This window comes from Aythya fuligula, chromosome 26 (assembly GCF_009819795.1).
Source record: "Aythya fuligula isolate bAytFul2 chromosome 26, bAytFul2.pri, whole genome shotgun sequence".
NCBI lineage: Eukaryota > Metazoa > Chordata > Aves > Anseriformes > Anatidae > Aythya > Aythya fuligula.
This window is the reverse complement of record NC_045584.1, coordinates 4,933,530-4,956,344: the sequence shown is the minus strand read 5'-3', so window position 1 is coordinate 4,956,344 and position 22,815 is coordinate 4,933,530. Positions and strand designations below refer to the sequence as shown.

Here is a 22,815-nt window from a genome sequence, read left to right as displayed (position 1 = left end):
GCTGCAGATCTCTGTCCCACCCTTGGGGTCATGCATTGACACACAGACAAAGGTGGAGGGTTTTAAAGATTTTTTTTTATTATTATTTTTATTTTATATTTTTTATTAAAAAAAAAAAAAAAACAAAAGCCCCTAAGTTCTATGGCTTCAAAGAAGCATCAGAGAAATTTAAATGCCATTTCTGTACACTTTGTTTTAAAGCAGTAACTAAACTTGCAATGGAACAAACGCCCTCACGTACAATCTCAGTATTTGGACTCCGTGCTGGAAGGACAGGGAGTCCTGGGGGCTGCAGCCCTGGCCCCCCCCTCGCAGCTGCTGGCGGCAGCGGGTGAGCAGCTGGAGTCAGGCAAACACCCTCGGCTGTGTCCCTGCCCCTCCGCGGCTCCTCTTCAGCCTCTGCTTGGGTTTGTCTGAGCCGATGCTCTGAGAAGGGTCCGCTTCCAGTGAAGATTTAAGGCGATTTTTTTTGTTTTGTTTTGTTTTGTTTCTTTGCCTTGGTGGGGAGGTGAGGGCAAACACCGCACATCGTTCCCCACCGCAGCCAGGGGATGCGGCAGCAGCTGGGGCTGCCCTGGGTGCTGCAGCCCAGAAGCCAAAGCTGGGTTCAATCCTGAATTCAGGCAGAAGCGGGGCTGTGGTGCTGCGCCCTCCCTTGGGGCCGCAGGTACCTGATGGGTGCTGGGGCAGGAAGGGTGAGCACCCCCGTGGGCTGGTGCAGCCCCTCGTGCTATTTGGGGCCTCCCCTCCCTCCCGAGATGCTCGGTTTGGACAAATGCTTCAAAGCAGCCACAGATGTTCCCATTTTCCCCCACCCCCACCCTCCCCAGAAGCCTCAGCACAGCCTCAGCCCCGCTCTCGGGGTAGAACAACAGGGTTTTGGTAAAGATAAGCGTGCCCCTCCCTCCCCCCCTCCAATGTGTGGTGATCAATACACACAACAGCGCGGGGTCAGTCACGTGGGAAAGCTGCAGTGGCCCTGGGGTGGTGAGGAACAGGGTGTCTGGGGGTCTGCGTGTGTGGGTGAGACGATGGCTAAAAAAAAACCCGGTCCCCTCCCTCCCTCCCTCATTACCCCCCACTCCCCTGGCAGAATCGGACCCGGCCCCCCTGTGGGAGGCAGCGGGGAGCGGGCAGAGGCTGCCGGGACGGTGGCTGTGGCAGCGCTGGCCGTCCTGGTGCCCTTTGCCATCCAGTCACCGTCGCCAAGTGCCTCTCTGCCCACCTTGGCATGAGGCCCTGCGCCCTCACCCTGTGCCTGCCGTCACCCCGAGGGGCTCGGACACACGGCACGGGGGCTGTAAAATCAAGGCCAATAAAACGCTGCCACAGGACCTGCCCTGTGCTGCCTGACAGACCTAAAGCTGCTGTGGAAACAAATCCAGCCCTAAGACATCACAGCGTCAGAGAGGAGATGCTTTTCCTTCCAAGCTCTGAAATGTGCTCTCACGGGTCCCTCTGGTGCTGCCTGACACCGGCTCGGTCCTGTCCCAGTGCCCCCTGCCCCTGGGAGTCACTGGCTGTTCATGGCAAGACCAAACATCACTTGTATTGCTAGCAAAAGTGCATCGTAAAAAGAAGTGTAAACGCATTTTTCCCCCCTCCCCGCCCCGCACGCACCCAGCACTTCTCGCCGTACCAGAGACCACAGCGCTCGTCACCACAGGCATTAATGAAAGGGGAGGGGAAACCTAACGGGGGACAGGGGCAAGGGGCCCTAACGAAAGAGCAGAATTCGGTAACACTGAAGATGACGGTCAAAGACTGACAACTCAGCACTCTGCACCGAGACTCACTTTAAATTAACTTAAGAGACAAAGAAGCAACAGAAAAAAAAAATTCCTCCTTAGCCCACTGCTCTCGAAATTGTCTTCTGCTTCTTCTAAGACAGCGACGTTTTAGAGTCTGTAGAGTTGATCCCCGTTTCAAACTAGGTATAGACTCAGAAGCAAGTGACGCTGTGGATTTGTTTCCGTTTCTTTTTTCTTTTTTTCTTTTAGACGGACGCAGGAACTTCAGCGAAGTCGGGCTTGGTTCGAGTAAACGGCCACGCACTGGGCGAGTGGCGGAGGAAAGGACAAGCAGTTTGGGGAGGCCCCGCTCCCCGCCTGCGCGTGGGGCGCCGGGGGAGGCCAGCTGGCTCGGCCCCAGCCCCGTCCAAACCGAGGGGCCGCCGCCGCCGGCTCCACGGGTCAAGATCCAGCCACGGCCAGAGGGAGAGGAGCCCTCGCGCACGCCGCTCCACCCGGCCCCGGCAGCTCACTTGCGACGCTTGGTGGTTTTCCTCTTCCTTCTCTTGAAGAAACAGCAGCACCTGGGGACAGAGGGGACCCGTCAGTGCCTGGGCCCAGATGGGATCAGCACCCCCGGGGGATCAGGGGACACAAAGCCTTTGGCAGCCTGGAGGGCCCCACCCGGGGCAGAATTGCCCCAGCACATGGCCTGGGTCGGGTGCAGAGCGCAGCGATGGCCACAGCAAGTGATGCTCACCGTGGTGGCACTGGCCCTGGCACGCAATGACAGCCACGGCAAACACCGCCCGCTGAAGCCAGGGGCTCCCCGAGAGGGACCGGCCCCAGCTGTGTGTGCGGGCACTGTGCCGGGTTTGGGAAGGAGCTGGGGGTGGTGGCCCTGCAGGGACGCCACTCGTTGGGTCCCCGTGAGGAGCTGCAGATGTTTGCTGGGCTGCTCCTCCCCCAGGGGGGCAAGGCAAGGCACCACAGCCCTGACCAGCCCCAGGGGACAGGGCCGGGACGCATCCTTACTTTGTATCGTCTGTCACCTCCACCTCGGTGGGGGCTGTGATGGGGGCGTTCGAATGTCCTGCAGTCGGGTCATCTGTGTTCAGCTCTCCGTTGGTGGAGCTCATCACCTGCGGGGAAGCCAGTGTCAGTGCGGGGGCATCCTGCGGGGCACCGGCTGGTCCTCAGCCTCGTCCCCAGCCCCATGGCAGCCCCAGGTGGTGGCACAGCCCCCCTGTCCCCCCCACCCCAGCCCTGCCCTGCAAGAGCCAAGAGCACCAGCATCCCCACACGGGGCATGAGGACGGTGCCCTCGCCCAGCCAGCACTGCTCCGCCTCGGTGCTGAGCACAGCTGATTGCAATGACCCCGGGTCCCCTGCACACCCCCACAGGACAGGGGTTGCTGGCGGCCCCGTGACGCTGCTCGCTGCCCCACGTCATCCTTCTGCCAAGCCAAGCACCCAGACACAGCTCTCGTCGTTGGACCCCAAGCCTTGGCACTGCTGGGCCCTGTGGGGCCGAGCCCAGCACCCATCCCACAGGCTCCTGCCAGCACCCAGGGCCCCTGCCCGCTCACAGGCAGCAGGGCCGAGAGGAAAACCCGGTCACCGAGGCAGGGATGGGGTTGGCACAGGCAATGGGGACTTGCCTGAAAACCCCTCTGCTGCTCCCGCAAAGCCAGGAGTACCCTGGGGGATGCGCAGGCATCGCCAAGCTGCTTGTCCCATGAGGACGTTTGGCCCTTCGCCGGCTCACAGAGCTGCCGGCCGACAGCCACCGTGCCCAGCCAGCGGGGCTCCTTCAAGCGACAGCCCCCTGAAACCAGCCTGGGGACCCGTGAGCCACCAGCACCCCCTGCAGCACCGGGCGCGGGCGGAGATGGGAGGGAGGCCGGCAGAGCAGGAGCAGGGAGCAGCCGCAGGGGCAGGGAGGGGACGCTGGAGGAGCGGGGCAGGCTGAGCTGTCCCCACGGCCTGCCCTGGCCCTCACGATGGGAGCTGAGCGAAAGCCCAGGACCCAGCGGCTGTGGAGATCCGTCACGGAGCAGCAGGAACGAGCAGCGGCGGTGGGGACGGCAGCAGAGACGGAGTAAGCAGCACAGGCCTGGCTGGGGGGGGGGCTGAGGGGCCCCTGGTGCAGGTGTCCCCCCCCCCAAACCGCACGGACTGGAGCCGGCCAGCCCGAGGCAGGGGCAGGAGGCGGTGAGCAGGGGGCTGGCGGCGCAGGGACGGGACCAAGGCGGGGAGCCGAGGCTGAGGGCTGCCCAGGGAAAGGGAGGAGAAGCCGGGCTCAAAGCCGCCGCTCCATTCGAGCGATGGAGGCGAAGGGAAGTCCCCACCGGGGGTACGGCCGTGTCCAGCACAGACACGGAGCAGAGCCGGCGCTGTGCCCGTCTCCAGCTGCCCTCCGAGTCCCAGCGGCAGCCCCGGGAAGCAGCGCCAGCCTCGGCTGCGAGCCGGGAGCAGGGCCCCGGGCATCACACGGGGACAGCCCTGTGCCGGCGTGTCGCAGCCTGGCCAAGAGCCCGGCGTGCGCAGCCCCGGGGCTGCTGCCTGGCACGGCCGGCAGGCACCCTGGGGCCTGGCGCGGGTTGGCTCTGCTTTCCCCCAAGCCCGCCCATGCCCTCGGCGCGTGGTTGCGTGTACCTGGACGGACCCCCCGAGCCTGCCGGCTGCCAGGTGAGCTCCCAAAGGCTCCTCGGCAGGCTGCCCACCGGCCTGAGGATCCCACAACTCCGTCCCCTCGGGCGGCTGCTCGCGCCAGGCAGGAGGAACAGAATGAAAAGAAACAAAAGAAAAGAAAAGAGGAAGAAGAATGGGGGAGAGAAGGGAAGAGGTGGAGGGAAAGGGCGGGGAGAAGAGTGGCAAAAGGAGTCGAGAAAATAAGACATGCAAAAGCAAAACCATGACCGGAGCAGCTCAAGTTTGTGGTTGCGGAGGGCGCTCGCCCTGCGCTGTCCCGGTGGCTCCTCCCTGAAACCGCTGCTGGGACACGGGGGGCTCTGCACCTCCCTGCCACGCTCACACCACAGCCCCCACAAAGAACTGGGCTCTTCCCTCCGCATGGGGCAGCTGGGGCCACCCCGCCCCATGGAGCTCAGCCGCCCTGCGTGGGGCTGGCAGCCACTCTGCCGAGGCGGGTGTAGCTCCTCGTGGTGACAGCACGAGGAACCAAGCTGCGCCGTGCCTCAAGGGCTCCCCCAGCGATGCAGCACCGCGCTGCCAAACCCTCAGCACGACTGCTGGGGGTCATCGGATCCCCAGGTCCCAAACTGCTTCAGTGCTGTGGGAGTTTTGTGCTCTGGTTTCCCCACAGCCCTCGAGGAGAGAAGTCAAGCACGGCACTTCTCAGGTGCTGGAGGCAGAGGGCAGAGCTCACTGGGGGCAAGTTCCCAGGAAGGAGCCAGATGCGCTCTGGAGACGCTGCACCTCCCTAGGGACGCTGCCCAGTCACCGGCCACCCGGGGCTGACACATGGCTGCAGGAGGACGGGCGCTGCGTGCTCGGCTCCAGCCCACCTGCTCCCCTTGGATGCTCAAACCAAGAAGACCAGGGTCCGTACAGGACAGCTTGGGGAAACGTGTGAGGTTTGCTCTTGCTGGCAGCAGTCCCCAGACCATGCTCCCTGCACAGCCACGGCACCAGAGTATGGCTGGCAGCTCGGCCCATCGCTCTGCCCTGCGCTGCCCCCAGCTTGGCCCCACGTGCCCGGTGTGGGGCCACACGCTGCTGAGCCGCCCCACACAGCCTCCCAGAACACCCCTCCCTCGTCCCGTGTCTCTGTCCCAGTGGTGAAGAGAAGTGGCACAGCAAACAGAGCAGCGCGTTGCCCCGGGGGGATGCAGCACCCGGGGGCATCGCCCTTAGCACCACGGTGGCTCGGCGTGTCCCGTGCTCACACCCAGCAGTGCTAAGCCCCGCTGGAGCTGGAGCTGGAGCTGGAGCGGGAGCTGGAGCCCAGCCCTGGCATTTCCCAGCTGTGCTCCAGCCTCCTGCAGCTGCTTCCCCCCGGCTTCTGCCAGCTGCCTGGACCCGGAGACACAGCCCAGGGTCCTCCACAAGCCTCAAGCCCAGACCCACAGGGAGGAAACCCTCCAACAGCCAGCACAGGGAAAAAGGACGCCGTTGTCCCTCCTCCATGAAGAGCCCCTGCTGGGCGCTGCATGGATCAGAAGCCCAAGTCACGCGTGACCTCGGTGCTGTGCCCCGGCCGGGGCCGCGCCGCTGCTCACCTGGTGTTTGGTGTGTGGCTGTGCTTTGTCTCTGTTCGGGGGCTGCACCTGCACCTCGCTGTGCATCGTGCCGATGGGGGTGGGCTGGGGACACAAGCACAACGTCAGCTGCGCCCCAGAGGCCCTCCCGCCACCCACCACCGCCTGCTCCAAACGTACAGAGCAGCTCGGAATCGGGGCCAGACCCCAGCCCCTTCACCTCCCCGCCCGGTGTGTGGCTGCACTGAGCCCACGGAGGGTGCCCGTGGCAGAAATCGAGTCACCAGCTCGGCCACTGGGTTCCCCTTAGCTCCAGGAGCCTCCAGCTCCCGTGTGACAGCTCCGATTCCCCAGCTCGGAGCTGGATTTGGGGCCCTCCTTCACACGAGCGCCCTGCATCCATCCCCGGCTCCCTCCCCACTCACCAGCGGTTTCCCTGCCCAGTCGTATTCGTAGTCGAACACGTAACCGTTCCTCTCGAACAAGTCTGTGAAGAGCTTCCGCAGGTAGTCATAGTCGGGCTTCTCGAAGAAATCCAGTCGCCGCACGTAGCGCAAGTACGTGGCCATCTCCTCTGCGGGGACAGAGCGGGCTCAGTTGGGGCAGGGGGACAAGGTGCCAGGCCAGCAAGGGGCCAGGCTGGGGACAAGGACAGGCCACGCAGAGCCCTCACCTGGGAAGTTCTCACAGAGCACCTCCACTGGAGTGGCTCTTTTGGTGTCGCCGATCTTCTGATACCTCTCCTTTAGCGTGTCGGCCTGGCAGAGACAAGGAGCAGGTGAGGAGGAGAGGGGGAGGCACTGGGCGCTGTCAGACAGGCAGCGGGGTCTTGGTGCCCCTGGCCCCGGTGGCAGTGAGAGCTCACTGCTGGGAACCTGCCCGGGGCAGGCTGGGGGTGAGCGCAGCGCCCAGACAGCCACTGGGACGGTGGCTGGGATATCCACAGAGGGGGGGCACCAAGAGGGGGCCCCTACAGACACTCAGCACAGCCAGGGTCAGGCACAGAGCTCAGAGCAACAGCCCTGGACTCCACCGAGGCGCCGACCCCAGGGGCCAAAGCTTTCTTCCCCCATTCCTGGCTGCTGCCCGGGGCAGAGCCAGAGCCACGTGGCAGCCACGCGTGGGGACAGCAGGAGCTGGCGATTACCTTGAGGCCTTGCCAAGGAAGGCTCCCGCGGAGGAAGTACATAAACATGTGTCCTAACGCTTCCAAGTCGTCCCTGCGGCTTTGTTCTGAGCGGGGCAAGAAGCAGTCATAAGCACATTCCCACCACAGCCCCCTTCCCTGTCCCCACCAGCTCCCACAGCACCCCACGTCCCCTGCCAACCCCCCAGGCTGCAGCAGAGGCTGTTTGTCCCCAGCCCCACCACCAGCAGGGGGGAGCTCGTGCCCCGCAGCCCCCTTCCCTCCCCCTTTTGGCCAAGGCAGGGCTGGCGGCACGGCGCACACGCACCTTTCCCCAGGTGGGTGTTGATGCTCATGTAGCGTGCTGTCCCCGTCAGGCTCTTGTGCTCTCGGTAGGGGATGTGTTTTTTGGTCTCGGGGTCTATATACTCTTTGGCCAGGCCAAAATCGATGATGTGGATGGTGTGCTGCCGCTTGCTGCCCGGCCGCCCCACCAGGAAGTTCTCTGGCTTGACGTCTCTGTAGATCAGGCTTTTGGTGTGGACGTACTCCATCCGCGTGATCTGGGGGCAGGAGGGGAGGTCAGCACCGCGGTGGAGACGCGCCAACCGCAGCCACGGACACAGCGCCCCGTGCCCTCCTCCCTCGGGCCCTATTCTGCTCAGACTGCCTCGACCCAGCCAGCAGCCCGGCTCCCCTCACACAGAGGTCCAACCGCACCTCTGACAGTCACAGACACCTGGCCGTGCCTGGAGCAGGGCGAGGCAGAGCACAGCTCAGCCAGGGCCACCCGGCACGACCCACCCTGCTGGGCACAGGGAACGGCCCCGTGCCTCGTCCCTCCTGTATCAGGGAGAGCACGAGAGATGAGGAGAGGCCCGCCCGGCGCTGGGGGCCCCACGCAGCCCCCCGGGGAGGTGCGGTGCTCACCAGCTGGATCGCGATCATCAGGACGGTCTTAAGCGTGAAGGTCCGATCACACAGATCAAAGAGATCTTCCAGGCTGGGGCCGAGCAGCTCCAACACCATGGCGTTGTACTTCCCGCAGGGGCCAAAGTAGTAAACCTGAGGAATTCCTTCTGCAAGAGACAGAGCGGGGGCTGTCAGCGGTTGCGGCGGGGCCGAGCAGCACGCGGCCACGATGCCACGGCCACGCCGCTCCCGCAGCCAGCACGGGGGCTGCTGGTGGGGGGTCACCGCAACGCCCTCACCCCAGGCTGCAGGCAGCCCAGCTCTGCTCCTGGCAGAAGGGCGAGGGAGACAGCTCCATCTGCACCCCTGACAGCTGCAGGGGAAGTGGGGGATAAGAACTAAATAAAAAGGGATCAAAGATCAGATGTGGCTGTGTAAGGACAGCCTCTCCCAGCTGAGCAGATGGACGGAGTGGCTCGGGCTGGGGAGCGAAGCTGCAGAAGGTGCAGCCACCTCTAGAGAAGTCTCTCCCTGCCCTGGCCCCATCGCCCAGACACTGGCTGCCCGCAGCAGCTCAGCCCCGGCCCCGTACCTGCATTGCCAAGCTGCTTGTAGAACCGATACTCCAGGTGCAGCTGGGGGGCCCGGGACTTTATGGGTTCCTTGGAGGAGAGAAGGAGAAGAGGTGAGGTTGTGGCACAGAGCGGGATGCTCAGGAGGTCTGGCTGGCAGACCCCTCCTTCACAGGTTGGCAGCAGCTGGGGCTGGCAGCATTCAGGGGTGAGAAACAACAGTGCAAAATGAAGACAAAGAGGCAGGGGATGGGGAGAGGAAACCAGCCCACGCGGGAGCCTGATCCGACCCCTCCAGAGAGAGCCAGGGGCCGGGGGAGGCGTTCACAGAGCTGGTGTTGGCGGCACCACACTCTCCAGGAGCTCTCTGCGCTGGTACCAGCTGAAGGGGTGCTGACAGCAGGCCACAGCCAGCTCCTGGTGAAGCAAAGCCCCAGCTGTTCTCCCCAGGGCTGCATCACCCCACCTGGAGTGACGCTGGCTGCCTGCATGCCCTCAATTCCTAGCAGCGAGCGCAGCTCCCCTACGCAGCCTGTCCCGACCCACTTTAACAGGCTGGGCAGGGCGAACAATTGCCCTCTGAGGCTGCCCAAACGTTCCCCCCCACCACCTCGGACCACAAAAAGACTCACCAATTTGATAGCTACGTATTCGTTGGTGTAGAGGTTCTTTCCTGCAGGGAAAGACAGAACAAAAGGCATTGGAAGTGAGCGAGCCTTTGCATTACCCCCCCCCCCACGCCCGCTGCAGTCCCCAAGGGACTGCACAACATCCCCAACAGGTTCGGCAGCTCCCAAACCCAGAACCAGGCCTCGAGGCGTGAGCAGGAGCCGGAGCCCACTGCACTGTGTTGCAACACGCCTGCTAATTACCCCCAGATGGGGCACCCGCATTCCTCCCCCGGCTGCTGGGGGCCGCTGCCAAGCTCGCTGGGAGGGGGCAGCTTCCCTGCGCCGGCCGTTCCTCCCCGGGGGGCTGCTGCAGCCGCCCTGCTCCGGGACGGGGCCGGGAGGAAGGGGAGGCCCCCGGGGGTGCAGGGGCAGCGTGGCTGCAGGACCGAGGCCCAGCACCCAGCCTCCCCCCTTGGGTCCCACCGTTAGATGGAGGCGAGGCAGCGGGGCTGGGAGGAGCTGAGGAACGGTGCTGAGCCCAGCAGCAGGGAGGATTTAGGCCCTCAGGTGCCCCGGCTGGGAGCAGCCCCGCACGGCCCCGCGCTGTGCGAGGAGCTGAAGGCGCCGAGGTGCTGTGGGAGGGCTGGAATGCCTTTGGGGGCCCAGGAGAGTTGGAAGAGCTCCCCCACTGCCCCAAAGCCCCGCTGATGGCTTCCTACAGAGCTCAGCACCTTCACTGCAGGGTTTTCACGCCCCCAGCTACAGAAAGGTTCAGCTACGGCGTCTGCGCCACAGCCAGGAGGGCAGGAGGAAGGTGCTGCACCTGGGGAGCGTCAGCACCACCTCTGCCCGAGGTCCACAAAGAAAAAGGTGAGAGGTTTGCAAATGGCTCAGAGCCCCTGCTGCCAGAGCTCTCCGGGCCACCAGGGCCATGCAGGCAGCCCCTTCCCACAGCACGAGGGCCAGCAGCCGCCCCGCTGAGGCTCGGAGCTGCCTCTGTCTCCTCGGATTTCCTCGCAGCAATTTGCTCAGGGCACAGGCTCCTCCTGGCATAAGATTTCATCTGCTCCGACTGCTGCTCTCCACCTGAAGCAGCAATAAATCCTCGCCGGGTGACATCAGAGCCAGCTGCTGAGCGCCAGAGTCAGCGGCAGGATTACGGGAGGAGGGATGAATGGGAGGCATTAACAGAGCGGCTCCCGCTAGGACGGGGGGAGGCAGGACGGTGCTGGGCCCCCGTGTGCCCTAGCCACAGAGCCTTGCTGCTAGGTCCAAAAACTCACTGCTGCCTTCAGGGCAGTAACATGCAGCCCTAAAACCATGGCAGGGTTTTCCCTGAGGCTGGGCTGGGTCTTAATAGGGCAAAAAAATCAACAAATACACGGCAGGAGAGCTGCAGCCCTGCTGCTGGTGGGACACTAAAACCGGCCTGTAAGGGAGCTGGCCGAGAAACGAGTCCAAATCACTTGATGCCCCCAAATCATTTCATACCCCCGTGGTTTGTCCCCTCCTGTGGTGCTCAGAGGGCTGGGACAAAGCTGCTAGGAATGAGGAGCAGGGAAAAGCACTGGCAGCTTGGATGCCCCAAAATTGCTGAGTCCTGGGGCTGCCCCGTGAGCAGGCAGCACCGCTGGCCTCACAGAACCAAAGGGGGCTTGGAAGGGGGGGAATAAGAAAAAAAAAAGTGTCAGGCCGGGAGGCAGCAAGCAAATATTTGCCCTTGCAGAGGCCTTTGCCCTGCTCAGCGCTGGCGGCGCCTCCAAATGGGGCTGCGAGCACCTGCACGGGGCTGCCCGTCAGATCACCGCCACGCCACGGGGCTGGGGGCAGCCGGGGGGGCCTGGCTGAGCCACGTCACATTTAAAAGCCAGCCCTGGCTTTCTCTTAACACTCCCATGCCCCCCTCCCGAGGGCAGATTTGGCAGCGGTGGGATCAGGCACCTGCTCCTGCACATCACGGCCCAGAGAGGGGCTGGGCTCCGCGCCGTGCCCCCAGACCGAGCTCCTGCCCTCAGCAGCAGCGCAATGGCACCGCCGGGGCTCGTTGGGCTCCTGTGGCCCCCGTGCGAGGCAGCCCCATGGCACAGAAGCTCCCAGCAGTGGCCACGAGCTGCCTCGGCACAGGCAATGACAGCTCCTCGGAGTGGTGCTTTTTAATAGATCAGAGGGAAGGAAGAAAAAAAAAAAAAAAAAAAAAGGTTATTTTAGAGTTTGACCTTCCTCTGCAGGAGGCTGTGAAAGACCAAGGGGAAAAACCAGCGTGAGCTGTCCGCGAGGGAGGCCAGCGGCTGCCCAGCAGCAGGCCGGGGGCTTTCCTTTCCTTTCCTTTCTTTTCCTTTCCTCTCCTCTCCCGCAGCTGCCCAGGAGCTGCCCGGCAGCGCTGCAGCTCGGACCCGTTGTGGCACCCAGCTGAGGCCGCTCTGAGCCCTTCGCGATGGGCGAGTGGGTGAGGACATCTCCGCAGAGCCGAAGCCGGAGCAGCGTTCAGTGCAGCGCGCTGACCACTGCCTGGATTTTCTTAGGTTACCGTCTGTGCCCCCAGCAGCAGCCCGTGGGCAAGCAGGAGCCTGCGGGCCGTGGGTGAAAGCCACAGCTCAGGCTTGGGAACGTCCCCAGCAGCTCACGCGCTCCCTGGGCAGGGACACGTCCCCAGCGACCTGCTGCTGGCTCGTACGCTGCACAAGGACCCACTGCTGTCTTCCTCTCCCTCCCCGATGCTGTTTTAATTTTTAAAGAGAAGTTAACTTCCATCTTCTAACTTCGAAGGAAGACAGCTGCCATATTTCCACTCTGGGGTGGTGGAGAGGGGCAAGCACAAAACCCCACAAACAACGAACGTCCACAAGTTGAGTGTAAGAAGACCAAAAGCAGCAGCTCCTGCCGGATCCCCAGATCCTCATCCCACCTCCCCAAGGCAGCATGGACAAATGGCTGCTCCTGCCTCCGAGGCAGCTCTGGGGCAGTCCGGCACTTGCACAGCACCCAGGTGCTCCAGGCTCCAACCTCAGACTTTTCTGGAGTGTTTTTCCTCCAGCAGCACTGTTACACCCGGCCACGGCCTGGCGCAGTGAGCAGGATGCCAAGGGCAGCGCGGACACCGAGGGGGGATCCACGCACAGCTCCGGCAGCCAGGAAGCCCTGGCCAAGTCCTTCCCCTTCTGGCTGCCCGCAAGCGCCCCACACCTCCAATAAAAGTTTATTTTTATTAATTATGTTTAACAAACGGCCCCTGAGTTTGCACACCTCCAAACCTCGGAGGACGTGTGTCCCCAGCCAGGGGCTGAGCGGCGCCTGCCTCCCGGCGCAGTGGAGTCGGGCAACGCGGCACCTGCTCGAGGACAACTTCATCCCTCTCCATCCCCCGCTGCTGGGAATGGAGGAGTTGCCTCCAAACGTGTTTCTGCAAGATCTCTGGGCTTTTTTTTTTTTTTTTTAAAGGAAAAAGCACAAAGAATTTTTTTTTTTTTTTGAAGCGCTGAGTTACACTTTGGCCTCCACAACCTGCCTGCTTTGAGGACTGAAGGCTTCCTTCCCAGGGGAAACCTGGGTGCCCAGCATGCCAGGGAGCATCCCTGCTTCCACCACCACGGCACAGAGGGATCCCTCCTGACCCCTGCAGCTCCTCTTGAGGAATCCCTACTTAATGTCAGGTCTCAAGGGCATTCCCGGGCCCTGAGGCAGCTCAGAGGCACACCTAAGGAAGAGCGATGCGATTTTAGAAGAGCCACGTAGCTGTGGCTCATGCTGCTGCAGTGAGGTCTTGTGCTCAGCCCATGACGGCATTAGGGGTAGGCTCTGTGGGGTGGGACGGGGTAGGAAAAGTGCACAGAAGGCCCAGAAGCTGCCCTGCACTGCCCTGGTGCCATACCCAGAACACAAGGAGCCTGGTCAAATCAGGCCTTGGTGCTGAGCAGCAGGATCAGCCCCAGCTGTTTTGGCTTTCTGCACAGTTCCCCTCCAACTACAAGAGTTTGGGGAAAAGCCCAAAATAAAGCAGGGCACAAGAGCAGGACCTTGGAGGATGTGCAGGGCTGGAAGGGGTGGCACAGGCTCCGAGGGCACCCGGTCCCAGGCATGGGTGAAAGGAGCAGCTGCTGGGCCCAAACCCCAACGCTGCCGGGAGCCTCCCTCCCCTGGAACAGGCAGGAAGGAGCAGAGCTCTGCCCGCTGCCAGGGACGGACCCTCAGCCGCGGGTCCTGCAATTTAGCAGTGATCCCAGCGGGGAGGTCGGGGGCAGGATGGTTGAGGCTGGCAGCAGGCAGCCTGTGGGGCTGGGAAGAGCTGACACCAAGCTACCGTTACCTCCCCGCACGCAGGGCCGGCTCGCCGAGGTGGGGAAACAGGGCCAGGGCTGCCGGCGGCTCGGGGCAGCCTCCACCTCTGCTCCTTTCAAACCCCAAGAGCCCACCAAGACCCCGCCGACTGCAGGCTTTGCTCGGAACTTGGCTCAACAAGGCGCTGGTTGGAACACGGCGCAGCAACGAGCCCCACGGCGGCACGAAGCCCCAGCCTCTCCGGGGAGCGGCTCTCTGCCAGCTCCCTCCGGCACAGCCCTTTTCCCAAAGCGCTCGCAGCGCAGCCAAGGCTGACGCCCTGCCTGGCACCGGCTCTGCCGACGCATCCAACGCGCATTCCTGGAGGCAGCCAGCCTGCACCACGGCCCTGCCCGGCCTCTCCCGGCTGCCCAATGCTCACCGGGGAGTTAAAAGCCTGCTGAAAACCTCCTGGGGCACTTTGCCTCCTTGGGAAAGAACAACCCCCCCCCCTTACCCCGCTCCGAGGAAGAGTTTGCTTTTGAATCTTTCCTGATAAATGTGGTTCAGAATTGAAAGTGACCACGAGAATTTTGGGGTTTTGTTCAGCCCTTTTTCTCTCCCCTCCATAAAGTTTCAGGAGGGTATGTGAAATGAGCCGGTTTTACCAACCAGGGAACTTCCCCAGAACGACACGCTGCCCCTTCCCCAGGAGCCCAGCGCCACGCAGACCTCCCGAGGCACAGCAGGAGAGCAGCATGGGGAGCTCTGGGAGCACAGCGGCACCTCGGCACACGTCATCCTCCGAGGGATCCTGCACCAGGACCACCAGGACTGAGCTTTAGTGCAATCCATGAGGAACCCCCAGAGCAACAGGTATGGGAAAGAGACAGAAACATCTCTGCAATCGGTCCGTCAGCTCTGAGAGGGGGTTTGGGAGATGAAGCACAGCGGGGAGGTGCCGAGGGAAAGAAAGCCCCGCGACAGGAGCGTGAGTTACCCCAGCACACGATGCCTCCGCACCCACGTGGCTGGTCAGCATCCTTAGTGCCCACACCAGCTCCTCCTGCTGCAGGAGGACGACGCAGCGATCACGGCACAAGCAGGCATAGCAAGGACAGAAGAAGCCCTTCTCACCTAGACGGAGCTCCCCGAAATTGCCGCATCCAATCTTCTTGCCGACGCGGAAGTTGGGACCCACCATTAAGACTCCCGAGTTGGTTCCAGCACTCCGGCTTCCATGACTGCTCCTTCCTCCACCCGTCTTGGACATCCTTTTACCTTCCTCCAGCTCCCCTTTCCCTCCTCTCTTATCAAAATCCATAAGTTTGTGATACCCCGGCCTCTCCACGGTTACGCTGCTGCCATACAAATCCCAGAGCTGCCGAAAGTTGAGGGGCGAGGAGAAAAGAAGCGGGGCTCTCCTTGGTTAATACACCATCCCGGTGCGATGGGAGGGAGGGGCGTGGAGAAGGAGGGAGAAGCGGCCACCCACGGGTGCTGGGCTACGGGAACGTTAGTGCTTTCCGAGGTCCCGCCGGGATTGTCATCGTCGCCAGTTACAGGGAGCTCTTTGGTGGAGAGAACATCCTGCGGAGATGGTCCTCCCGGCGCGGCTCCTCGCTCGGCGAGCTGCGGAAAGAGAGGGAGAAAATGAGCACGAGGTGATGGGGAGGGAGCTGCCAAGAGGGAGCCCCAGCGCCACGATGGCTCCCATCTCCCACGGAGCACGGCCCACTAGCGATGACAAAGGGCATGGCAATGGAGGGCTGGGGGAACAGGAGCAGCACAGCAGGTCCAGCTGCGAAAATGCTGCCATAAATGAATAAAGCCTGGCCACGGCAGGAGGCAAAACAGTGAGTCGGAGCCAGAAGAGTTCCTTTGGGAGAACGACGTCCCCAGGGGGCAGGCTGCTGGCGGTGAGGATGGGCTTTCTCTGGGCACAGCAGCCCCGAGGCCAGCTGCAGCCGGGCCCCGTTACCCCCACTGAGAGCAACTGAGGGCCGGGCACATGTGCACACCGTGCTGTCGCCCTGCCCAGGTGGGACACGAAGCCAGGTCCTGCTCCAAGCAGGGTGATGCCACCCAGGAGGCAGAGCCGTCAGACCCGCGATTCTGAAGGATCGCAGCCACCCCCTGCTCGCTCTCTGGCACGGAGGGCGAGGAAACCACGGGGCAGAGGAAGCCAGAGCACGAAACCAGAGCTTGTGCAGCACCCGCAGGGAGCCCCGCTGAGGGACGGCAGGGCTCAGCCCTTGGGCCAGCTCCTTGCCCCGTGCCTACCTGGCCATGGGTTCGGCACAGCCCCGCCGTGCTGCTGACCTGCGGCAGCCCAGCTTCACAGCCAAACCGCCCCCTTGCTCCCCTTTTGGGGGGTGGGACAACAACTCCCCCCGCTCAGCTCCGAGCGCAGCGGTGCTCCCTGCCCGCCCTGAGCTGCAGCGTTCCCTCCCGGCGGCACGGGGCAGCCCGGCTGTTCAACACGGGGCTGAGCGTGCAGAGGGCCAGGCAGGACCGAGAGCACGCCGGGAAGCCACGTGAGAGCCGGCCGGACAGACGGCCACGCGCATGCACAGCCCGCTCCCCACCAGTGCTAATCACCCCGGCTTTTGTTCCCAGGCCCCGCTGGGAGGCAGCCCCCCCCCCCTTCCCCTGCTCCTCTCCAGCTCCAGTTGCCACCACCGACGGCCGCGGCCCTATTACCTAGGGTTAAACAAGCAAACCCACACCCCTCAGCGCTCCGACTGCAGGAAATGAGCACACTGCAAGCCCTGAGGCTCGGCCAAAGCCCATAAAGCTTTTTATTGGCTCTCAATAGCTATTAATAATAATAATTTTTTTAAAAAGGGGGTTCTTGTGCTAAAAGGGTGCACAGGGGGAAGCGGGGCAGGGTCTAAAAGGAATGGAGGAAAAGAGAAAGAAGGGAGGCAAGCCTGAGCTCAGCGAGGGGCAGGACCTGGTGTGCGAGGGGCAGCGGTGGTGGAGCCCCGGGACTGCCCCGTGCTCAGCCCCCAGCCCACGCTGAGCCTCAGGGGCTGCTGCGGGTGCGTGGCACCCATGGGGCAGCCAGGCTTCCTCACGGGCTGGGAGCCCCCTCCTTCCCTGCAGGCTCCGACCTCTGGGCTGAGTCCTCCAGTGCGCCCCGGCTCTGCCTGGAGACCGACAGCAGGCACCCGGCCAGCCCAGGCCCCACTGTCTGGTGCCAGCACTCTTCTCCCCACGCCTCTCAGACCTTCCCTCAAACACCTCCGTCAGCCGCAGACTGCAGGCATGCCCAAGGCTTCATCCACCCCACAACTGCCACAGGAACACCCTACAACAGGCAAAGACAGCCCTGCCACACCGTGCCCTGGCACCCGGCGCCTCTCAGGCAGGGGAAACTGAGGCAGGCAGAGCCCAGCAGCCCCCCGAGCCCTGGCAGGCAGCTGGGGGCTGCCTCCTGCCCCCACGCTCCCTGCCCCAGCAGCTCCGTCCCCATGCGGGCAGGAAGCGGGGTGGGGGCGGCGGCGGAGCAGGGCTTCCCCGCGCTTTGTTCTCCCCCAGCCCCGTGCGCACACGGCCGGCACGTGATATCCTGCTCATTCTTCGCTCCCCTGATAATTTCCGCCCCGGTTCGGCGCACGGCACGGCCCTGCCGCCCGTCTCCCACCTCTACCAGGCCCCAGGGAGCCGATTCCTCCGCAGGGCGTTTCGGGAGCCCCCAGCCCTGGCAAAGGGGAGGCAGACGGCAACGTGCGAGCCGAGCTGCTTCGCACACCGTTCTCAGTTTGAATCAGACCTTTATGCTCAGTCCTGGGGGATTTCATGCCCAGACTGTTTGCACAGAGTCAGGCAGCCGACAGCCAGAGCCCTGGGAGCTCCAGCCCCCGCTTTCAGGATTTTTTTTTTTTTTTGCGTTATGGGCCAGTCTTTGCATGGGAATTCCAGACAATGGAGCGAGACAGGGCCCTAACAGAAGGGAAAAAATACATTTCGAGCCTTAATAAATACTGCTTCCTGTGAGCACTTGTGGAAACTGCGCTGCCTCCCCCGGCCGAGGCAAACATCCGCAGCAGCGCAGCGCGACCGTGGCCCCGGGAGCAGCCTCCAAGAAGAGCCCAGCTCTGAGCCTCAATTTCGGGCTGTGGGGCCGGCTGTGCCAGCAGGTTGCCATGCTCTGATCCCCCCCGTTCCCAAAGCAGGGCGGACATGTGAGCGAGGGCAGGGCCAGCAGCTTCTCCCCGCATTGGGAAGCTATTTTTGCCTCTGAGAAGCGTCAAGGAGAGGCGAGGCCTCCCCGCACCTCGGCATGAAAGCAGGACCCACCTCTCTGCGTGGTTTCAGCGACTGGTCAGGCTTTCCACTGTGTGCCGTACAGCCAGCTCTGGCTCTTCGAATTGAGAACAACCTAATTAGAAACATTTGGTAAAATCCCAGGACTCCGGTTGCTTTGGAGCAAACAGCCCCGCTGGACCTGAGAGAGCCAAACCTGCACTGGTCCGGCACAGCCACCTCCGGACGAGAAACGGGGATCGGGATCTGCCCCACGCTGTCCCCCAGGGGCAGCTGCGTCACGGGGAAAACATGTCCTGGTAAAACCAACAGGCATTTTTGCATTTCCACCACGAATCCTCACCCAGGTCTCACTCAGACAAGAAGCCTCAGAGAAGCACCTTCCAGGCTGCATTTGTTGGCCTGGTGTCAAATCTGATGCAAGATGAGACTAAGAAAACTTCTTTCTTTCTTGGGGGGGGAGTAAAAAAAAAAAAAAAAAAAAAAAGTCCTAAAGTTTGATGGGAGAAATTCCAAAGCAAGCTGTGGTCTTAAAACAAATAAGCACTCCCCTGCAGTGTTTGCAATGTAAAGTGCTCCAACCCAGGGAACCTGAAACTGAAACAAGCTGCAGACAAGTGCAAGTGAGTTGAGCACCTCCCCAAAGCAGAACTGCAGAAACACTGAAAGTACCATAAAGGGGGCAAAACAACACCCAGAGATCATCGGAAAGGCAGAGAAGGGGTTGGTGGTCTTTTGTTTAAGTATTGGGGTCTCTTTTACTTGCCATAAGATTTCAGCTTGCCAGGTCTGCCCCAGTCACATTTACAAGCTATTCCCTGCAGTCACGAGGGTGAGAAAAAGAGGCTGGGGGGTTCTTTTCTTCCATAGAGAAAAACCAAAACAACCCCCTGCAGTTCCAGTGCTATCCCTTGTCTCTGAGACCCAGGACTCAGAGTGAGGCTCCCAACCACATATGCAAGACGAAAACGCTGGAAAAAGTCTTTTTAAAAATTTCTTTCCTGTGAAACCTCGTGGCTGATGAGGAAGGGTTTGTACAATAACATCTGGGGCATATTGTTCTGGGCCCTTTATACACACAGAGCTCCTGGCCCAAAGAGGTTACAATTAAGCAGGGCAAGACAAAAGAGGGGAAGAGGAGGGGAAAAAATAGCGGCCCAGCGCAGGGAAGCGATGCCCAAGGTCACCCCAAGTGAGCCCGCAGCTCTCCTCGGGGCACAGCACGGGCGGCCCGGCCCGGCCACGTCCCGCTGGGCGCTCGCTGCGGCGCTGCCACCTCGCCACCAAGACCCAGCCAAGACGAGCCCCGGTCCCTGCAAGTCCTCAGGACCGTGGCTCAGAGCCGGTCTCCCCATGCACTCTGCGCCTTGCGAGCGGCAGAGAAACACAGCTGCCTCCAGATGAAAGGGAGAGAAAAGCTTCTTGAGAGCACAAGGAAGAAAAGCCCTTGACACTGCGCAGCTCAAAGCACAGATCCCTGCCAATTAAAAGCTAAAAATAATCACAAATACCCTGATGTCCCAAAGGACAACCCATCAGCTGGCTCCAATATAGAAATCCAGACCAAGAAGCAACCGGTGGCCTTACACAGCTGAAACCAAAACCCAATAAATCTTAAAAGTTTAAGAAGCAGATGAAGTCTTAGCTTACAAGGAGATCAAAAGTCTTAAAACAAAGGAAGATCCAGAGCGTTTAAAATAAGCTGCAGACGGTCCCAGATGATGTCTGGAAAGGTTTGTAGTTAAAATGTGTTCCAGTCTTTGGCGCCGGCAGCCAACCCCAGTCATGACGGAACGGGGAAGAGCTGTACCACGACAGGGAGGTTTCCCGGAGCTCTCAAAAAGCCCCACCAGGTTTCCCCAGAGCTCGATCTGTCCCCCAGGAGCCCGCAGTGAGTGGGCAGGACAGAGGTGGAGGTGAGAGGGACTGGGGGCAGCTCTGAGCAGAAGCAACCCAGAAGCACAGCGAGCCGTGAGGCACCCGTGCTGCCGGACACCTCCAGCTTTGGAGCAGTCAGCAGAGCGAGCACCAAGACCCAGCCTCCAGGCACGACCGCGGCGCTGCCAGCCCCCGCTGCTCCTTCGCTGGGGCCCCCTGGCAATCTGAAAAGCAGTGCGGTCGGCTGAAATTGCACCCTGCCAAAAATAAACAGAGGGCAAGTGGAAGGGGGCGAGAGCTGCAGAGGCTCGCAGTCGCGTGCTGTGGGGATACTGCACGGCTGGGGCCAGGGAAAGTGGCTCCCGAGACCACATTTCGGTGACCTACCTGCAGCTGGAAGGCCTGCGGAGCTTCCCCAGGACATGCTGTCACCTGCACAGCAGCTCTGTTCTTTGGCGTCGGCTGCCGCTTGGGTTGCAGTCCAGCGCCAGCACAAAACCACCCCGCGAGCTCATTCCCTCTGCCAGCCACTTCTCAGCACAGGGACGCTGCTCTCCAGCTGCCCCTGAGGGAAGCAGCGCTGCCGGTGGCGGGGCAGAGGGTAGGAAGCCCCTGGCTGGAGATGAGGCCGATTCATTAAATGCTGGGGACAGCAGCTGGGGAATCTCCTGGGTCTGAGAAAGCAGGAAAGGCCCTCGGTGCTGCAAATGGAGCCAAGCGTGCTCATAAAATTAAGAAGTTTAAACTCAAGCAGCAAAGAGAGGGACATAAACAGCAAGAGGGTGATGGCAACGTCCAAACATTGAGCTGCGACCTCTCCATCTCCCCATCAGGCCAGCGAGGGCACCCACAGCAAGGGCAGGTCTCTGCACTCATGGGGAGAACTCATCCGGGAGTGCACGGAGCTGCAGGATGAAAACAGAAGCTGAAAAGGGGCAAAAAAAAGGTTCCCAACCTAGTGCTGGGAACTGCAGTGGTACGAAAGGCCCTCCTGAGATGCAGGCTCGACACACAGCCACAAGCACCACGCACTGATGGGGGCAAGGAGCACAGAGGGCACCAGGTGCTGGAGGAACGAGGCTGCAGCTTGCAGGCAGACCACGCCGGCTACTTCAGAGGGTGGGAGCTGGCCACAAAGCCACCTTCTGTGAACCCCAGCCCTGGACCAAGAGGAAAGGAAAACCTTCTGAAGTCCCAAATCCTTCCTGCTGGGTCTGCAGTGCCCCGTGCTCGCTCCCCAGGGCTGATGCGAGGAAGTCACCCTCTGGGCCACAGCTCCGCACTTCAGTACTCAGAGCTCCAAGAAAAACCCTGTACAGCTGCCACAAGAGGGAAATCCAGCGGAGTTTAAGGTGCAAAACCCACTTCTCATACCCTGAGAATTCAACAGGTAATCCAAGGTTGTCCGAGCCCAACGCCAGCACATCCTGCAGGACAGCCAAGGTGCTTGGCACACCCAGAGCGATGGCGGGAGCCTGCCTGCGTACAGACCCAGCCCCGTTAGTGAGCTGACGGTCAGGAACACGCACGGGCACCTTTACGGCGGGACGGGAGCGCTCCCACAGCTTCGGCATCAACTTCACCACGTGGGTTTAAGACCCCCCTCTTCCCCAACCATCCCCATGGTGCCAGTGGACCCTGCTCGCTTGCCTTCCCTTCACGCTGCCCACACACCAGTGGGATGGCCCCACACAGCACGGCTCCAAGCGCTGCTGCCCGCGCACGGGGCACAAGGAGCAGGCTCCTGCCCTGGCCTCGGGGCGGCACCGCGCTGCGTCGCGTGCTGCCAAGCTCCCCACAACGCAAAGGCTTCACGCTGATGGGCGCCGAGTGGATTTTCGAGGAAACAAGACAATTGGTAGGAGGTTCTTTTGTTATGTGAAGAGTCCTTCCAAGACTTGGACTCGGGCAGTTCACGCTGACCTTTGGCTTGGGCAACAGGAAAGTCGTAAGCTGGAAGCGCAGGCTCCTCTCCCCGCCTTGTGCTGCCAGGCTCAGCGATGCTCCCGAGGGACCCGCTGAGCTTCCTGCAGCCCTGGGCCGCACAGCGCCTCGCTCCTTCCCACTGCAGGAGCGCAATCGGCACAGACGTGGGTCCACAGCGTGGGCTGTCATCTGCTGCTTCCCCACGAGGAGGAGGGGAAGTTTGCAGCTGGGAGAAAACCCGTCCCCATTCCTCATTCTGGGGAAGGCTCCGACGTGGGCTGAGGAGCCAGGGGGATGGCGCGGCACCGCGAGCTGCTCCACGCCACATCTCCACCAGCTCCTGCTCCGGTCAACTCAAACAAACCCACTCGGCAGCAGATCGGAGTGCTCTGGCCCAATTTCCTCCTTCTTCCTCAAGGCAAGAGCGGAGCTTTGAGAGAGGAACTCGGGGCACCCAGCACGAGGCGCGAGCACCTTGCCCAGGAGAGCGGGGCCAGCCCAGCGGTGCCGGAGGGCTGCCGCGTGGTGACAGCCCCTGCGGAGGGCTTTTTGGGGGGGAATCCCTGAAAATCAGGAAGTCCTGAAAGCAGCTGCTTTCCCAGCAAGGCGAGACACTTTGTGGTTTCTGCAGCCACAAGAACGTCACCCCCAGCCCCAGCGGGGTCAGGTTAAGCAGAGAGCCTTGGGGCCTCCTTGCAATTGCCGAGGCTTCTCCCCCCTCACAGCCAGGCGGGACCAGCGCAGCGCTGTTTACTCCGTTTCCTCCTCTGTGCGTTCACGGTGGTGTCAGCACAACAGGAAGCTCTTGTTAAATACTTCATTACTTCACTGCCGACGCAGAGCCGTCAGGGAAGCCGGGCGTAGTGCAGTGTGTTTCAGGAGATGGGGCAGCCTGGCAGCTCCGGCTCAGGGCTGGGATGTCAGGGATCGCAGCTCCGGCTTCCCGGCCCCTCCACATCCCAGCCGTTACGCTGGGATAACCACCCCCCGCATCTGCTTTGGCCATTCCAGCTCCCTGGGGAGACGCTTGGCTCTTTCTCAACTTTTGAGCAGCACTGAGACCTCAGCAACTTTCTCCCTCCCCCTGCTTCAGAGCATCCTTCAGGGAACAGCCCCACAACCGGCTGAAGACCTCCCGCCTGGGCCAGCAGCACCGTGCCACGAAAGCCGCTGCAGTAGCTGCCAGGTCAGCGGCCAGCCCATGAGCAGCCCGGAGCTGAAGGCCCGCAGCCGGCCTTCGGACAGCTTCCTCGCAGGTGGTTCCATCCCTGGGGGCACAAACACCGACACCGCTCCACATCTGCAGGCTGC

The 22,815-nt window shown here is 62.0% G+C and overlaps 1 protein-coding gene across 3 annotated transcripts in view; it reads right to left on the bottom strand.

Annotated features, from left to right (window-relative positions):
* Window positions 1–1,779: 1,779 nt before the first annotated feature.
* Window positions 1,780–22,815, bottom strand: part of CSNK1G2 (casein kinase 1 gamma 2) — a 37,228-nt gene continuing 16,192 nt past the window's right edge. For 2 of the 3 annotated variants that reach the window (XM_032203779.1, XM_032203778.1), the window contains exons 2-13: window positions 14,566–15,060; window positions 9,196–9,236; window positions 8,584–8,653; window positions 8,010–8,158; window positions 7,408–7,642; window positions 7,101–7,186; window positions 6,627–6,711; window positions 6,379–6,527; window positions 5,975–6,058; window positions 4,389–4,493; window positions 2,766–2,872; window positions 1,780–2,314 (exon numbers count right to left, since the gene is read on the bottom strand). In XM_032203779.1, the coding sequence (XP_032059670.1) occupies window positions 2,260–2,314; window positions 2,766–2,872; window positions 4,389–4,493; window positions 5,975–6,058; window positions 6,379–6,527; window positions 6,627–6,711; window positions 7,101–7,186; window positions 7,408–7,642; window positions 8,010–8,158; window positions 8,584–8,653; window positions 9,196–9,236; window positions 14,566–14,752 (1,353 nt within the window). In that variant the 5' untranslated portion in view covers window positions 14,753–15,060 and the 3' untranslated portion in view covers window positions 1,780–2,259. The remainder of the gene's footprint in view (window positions 2,315–2,765; window positions 2,873–4,388; window positions 4,494–5,974; window positions 6,059–6,378; window positions 6,528–6,626; window positions 6,712–7,100; window positions 7,187–7,407; window positions 7,643–8,009; window positions 8,159–8,583; window positions 8,654–9,195; window positions 9,237–14,565; window positions 15,061–22,815) is intronic. The other variant, XM_032203780.1, reaches the window with a different exon arrangement.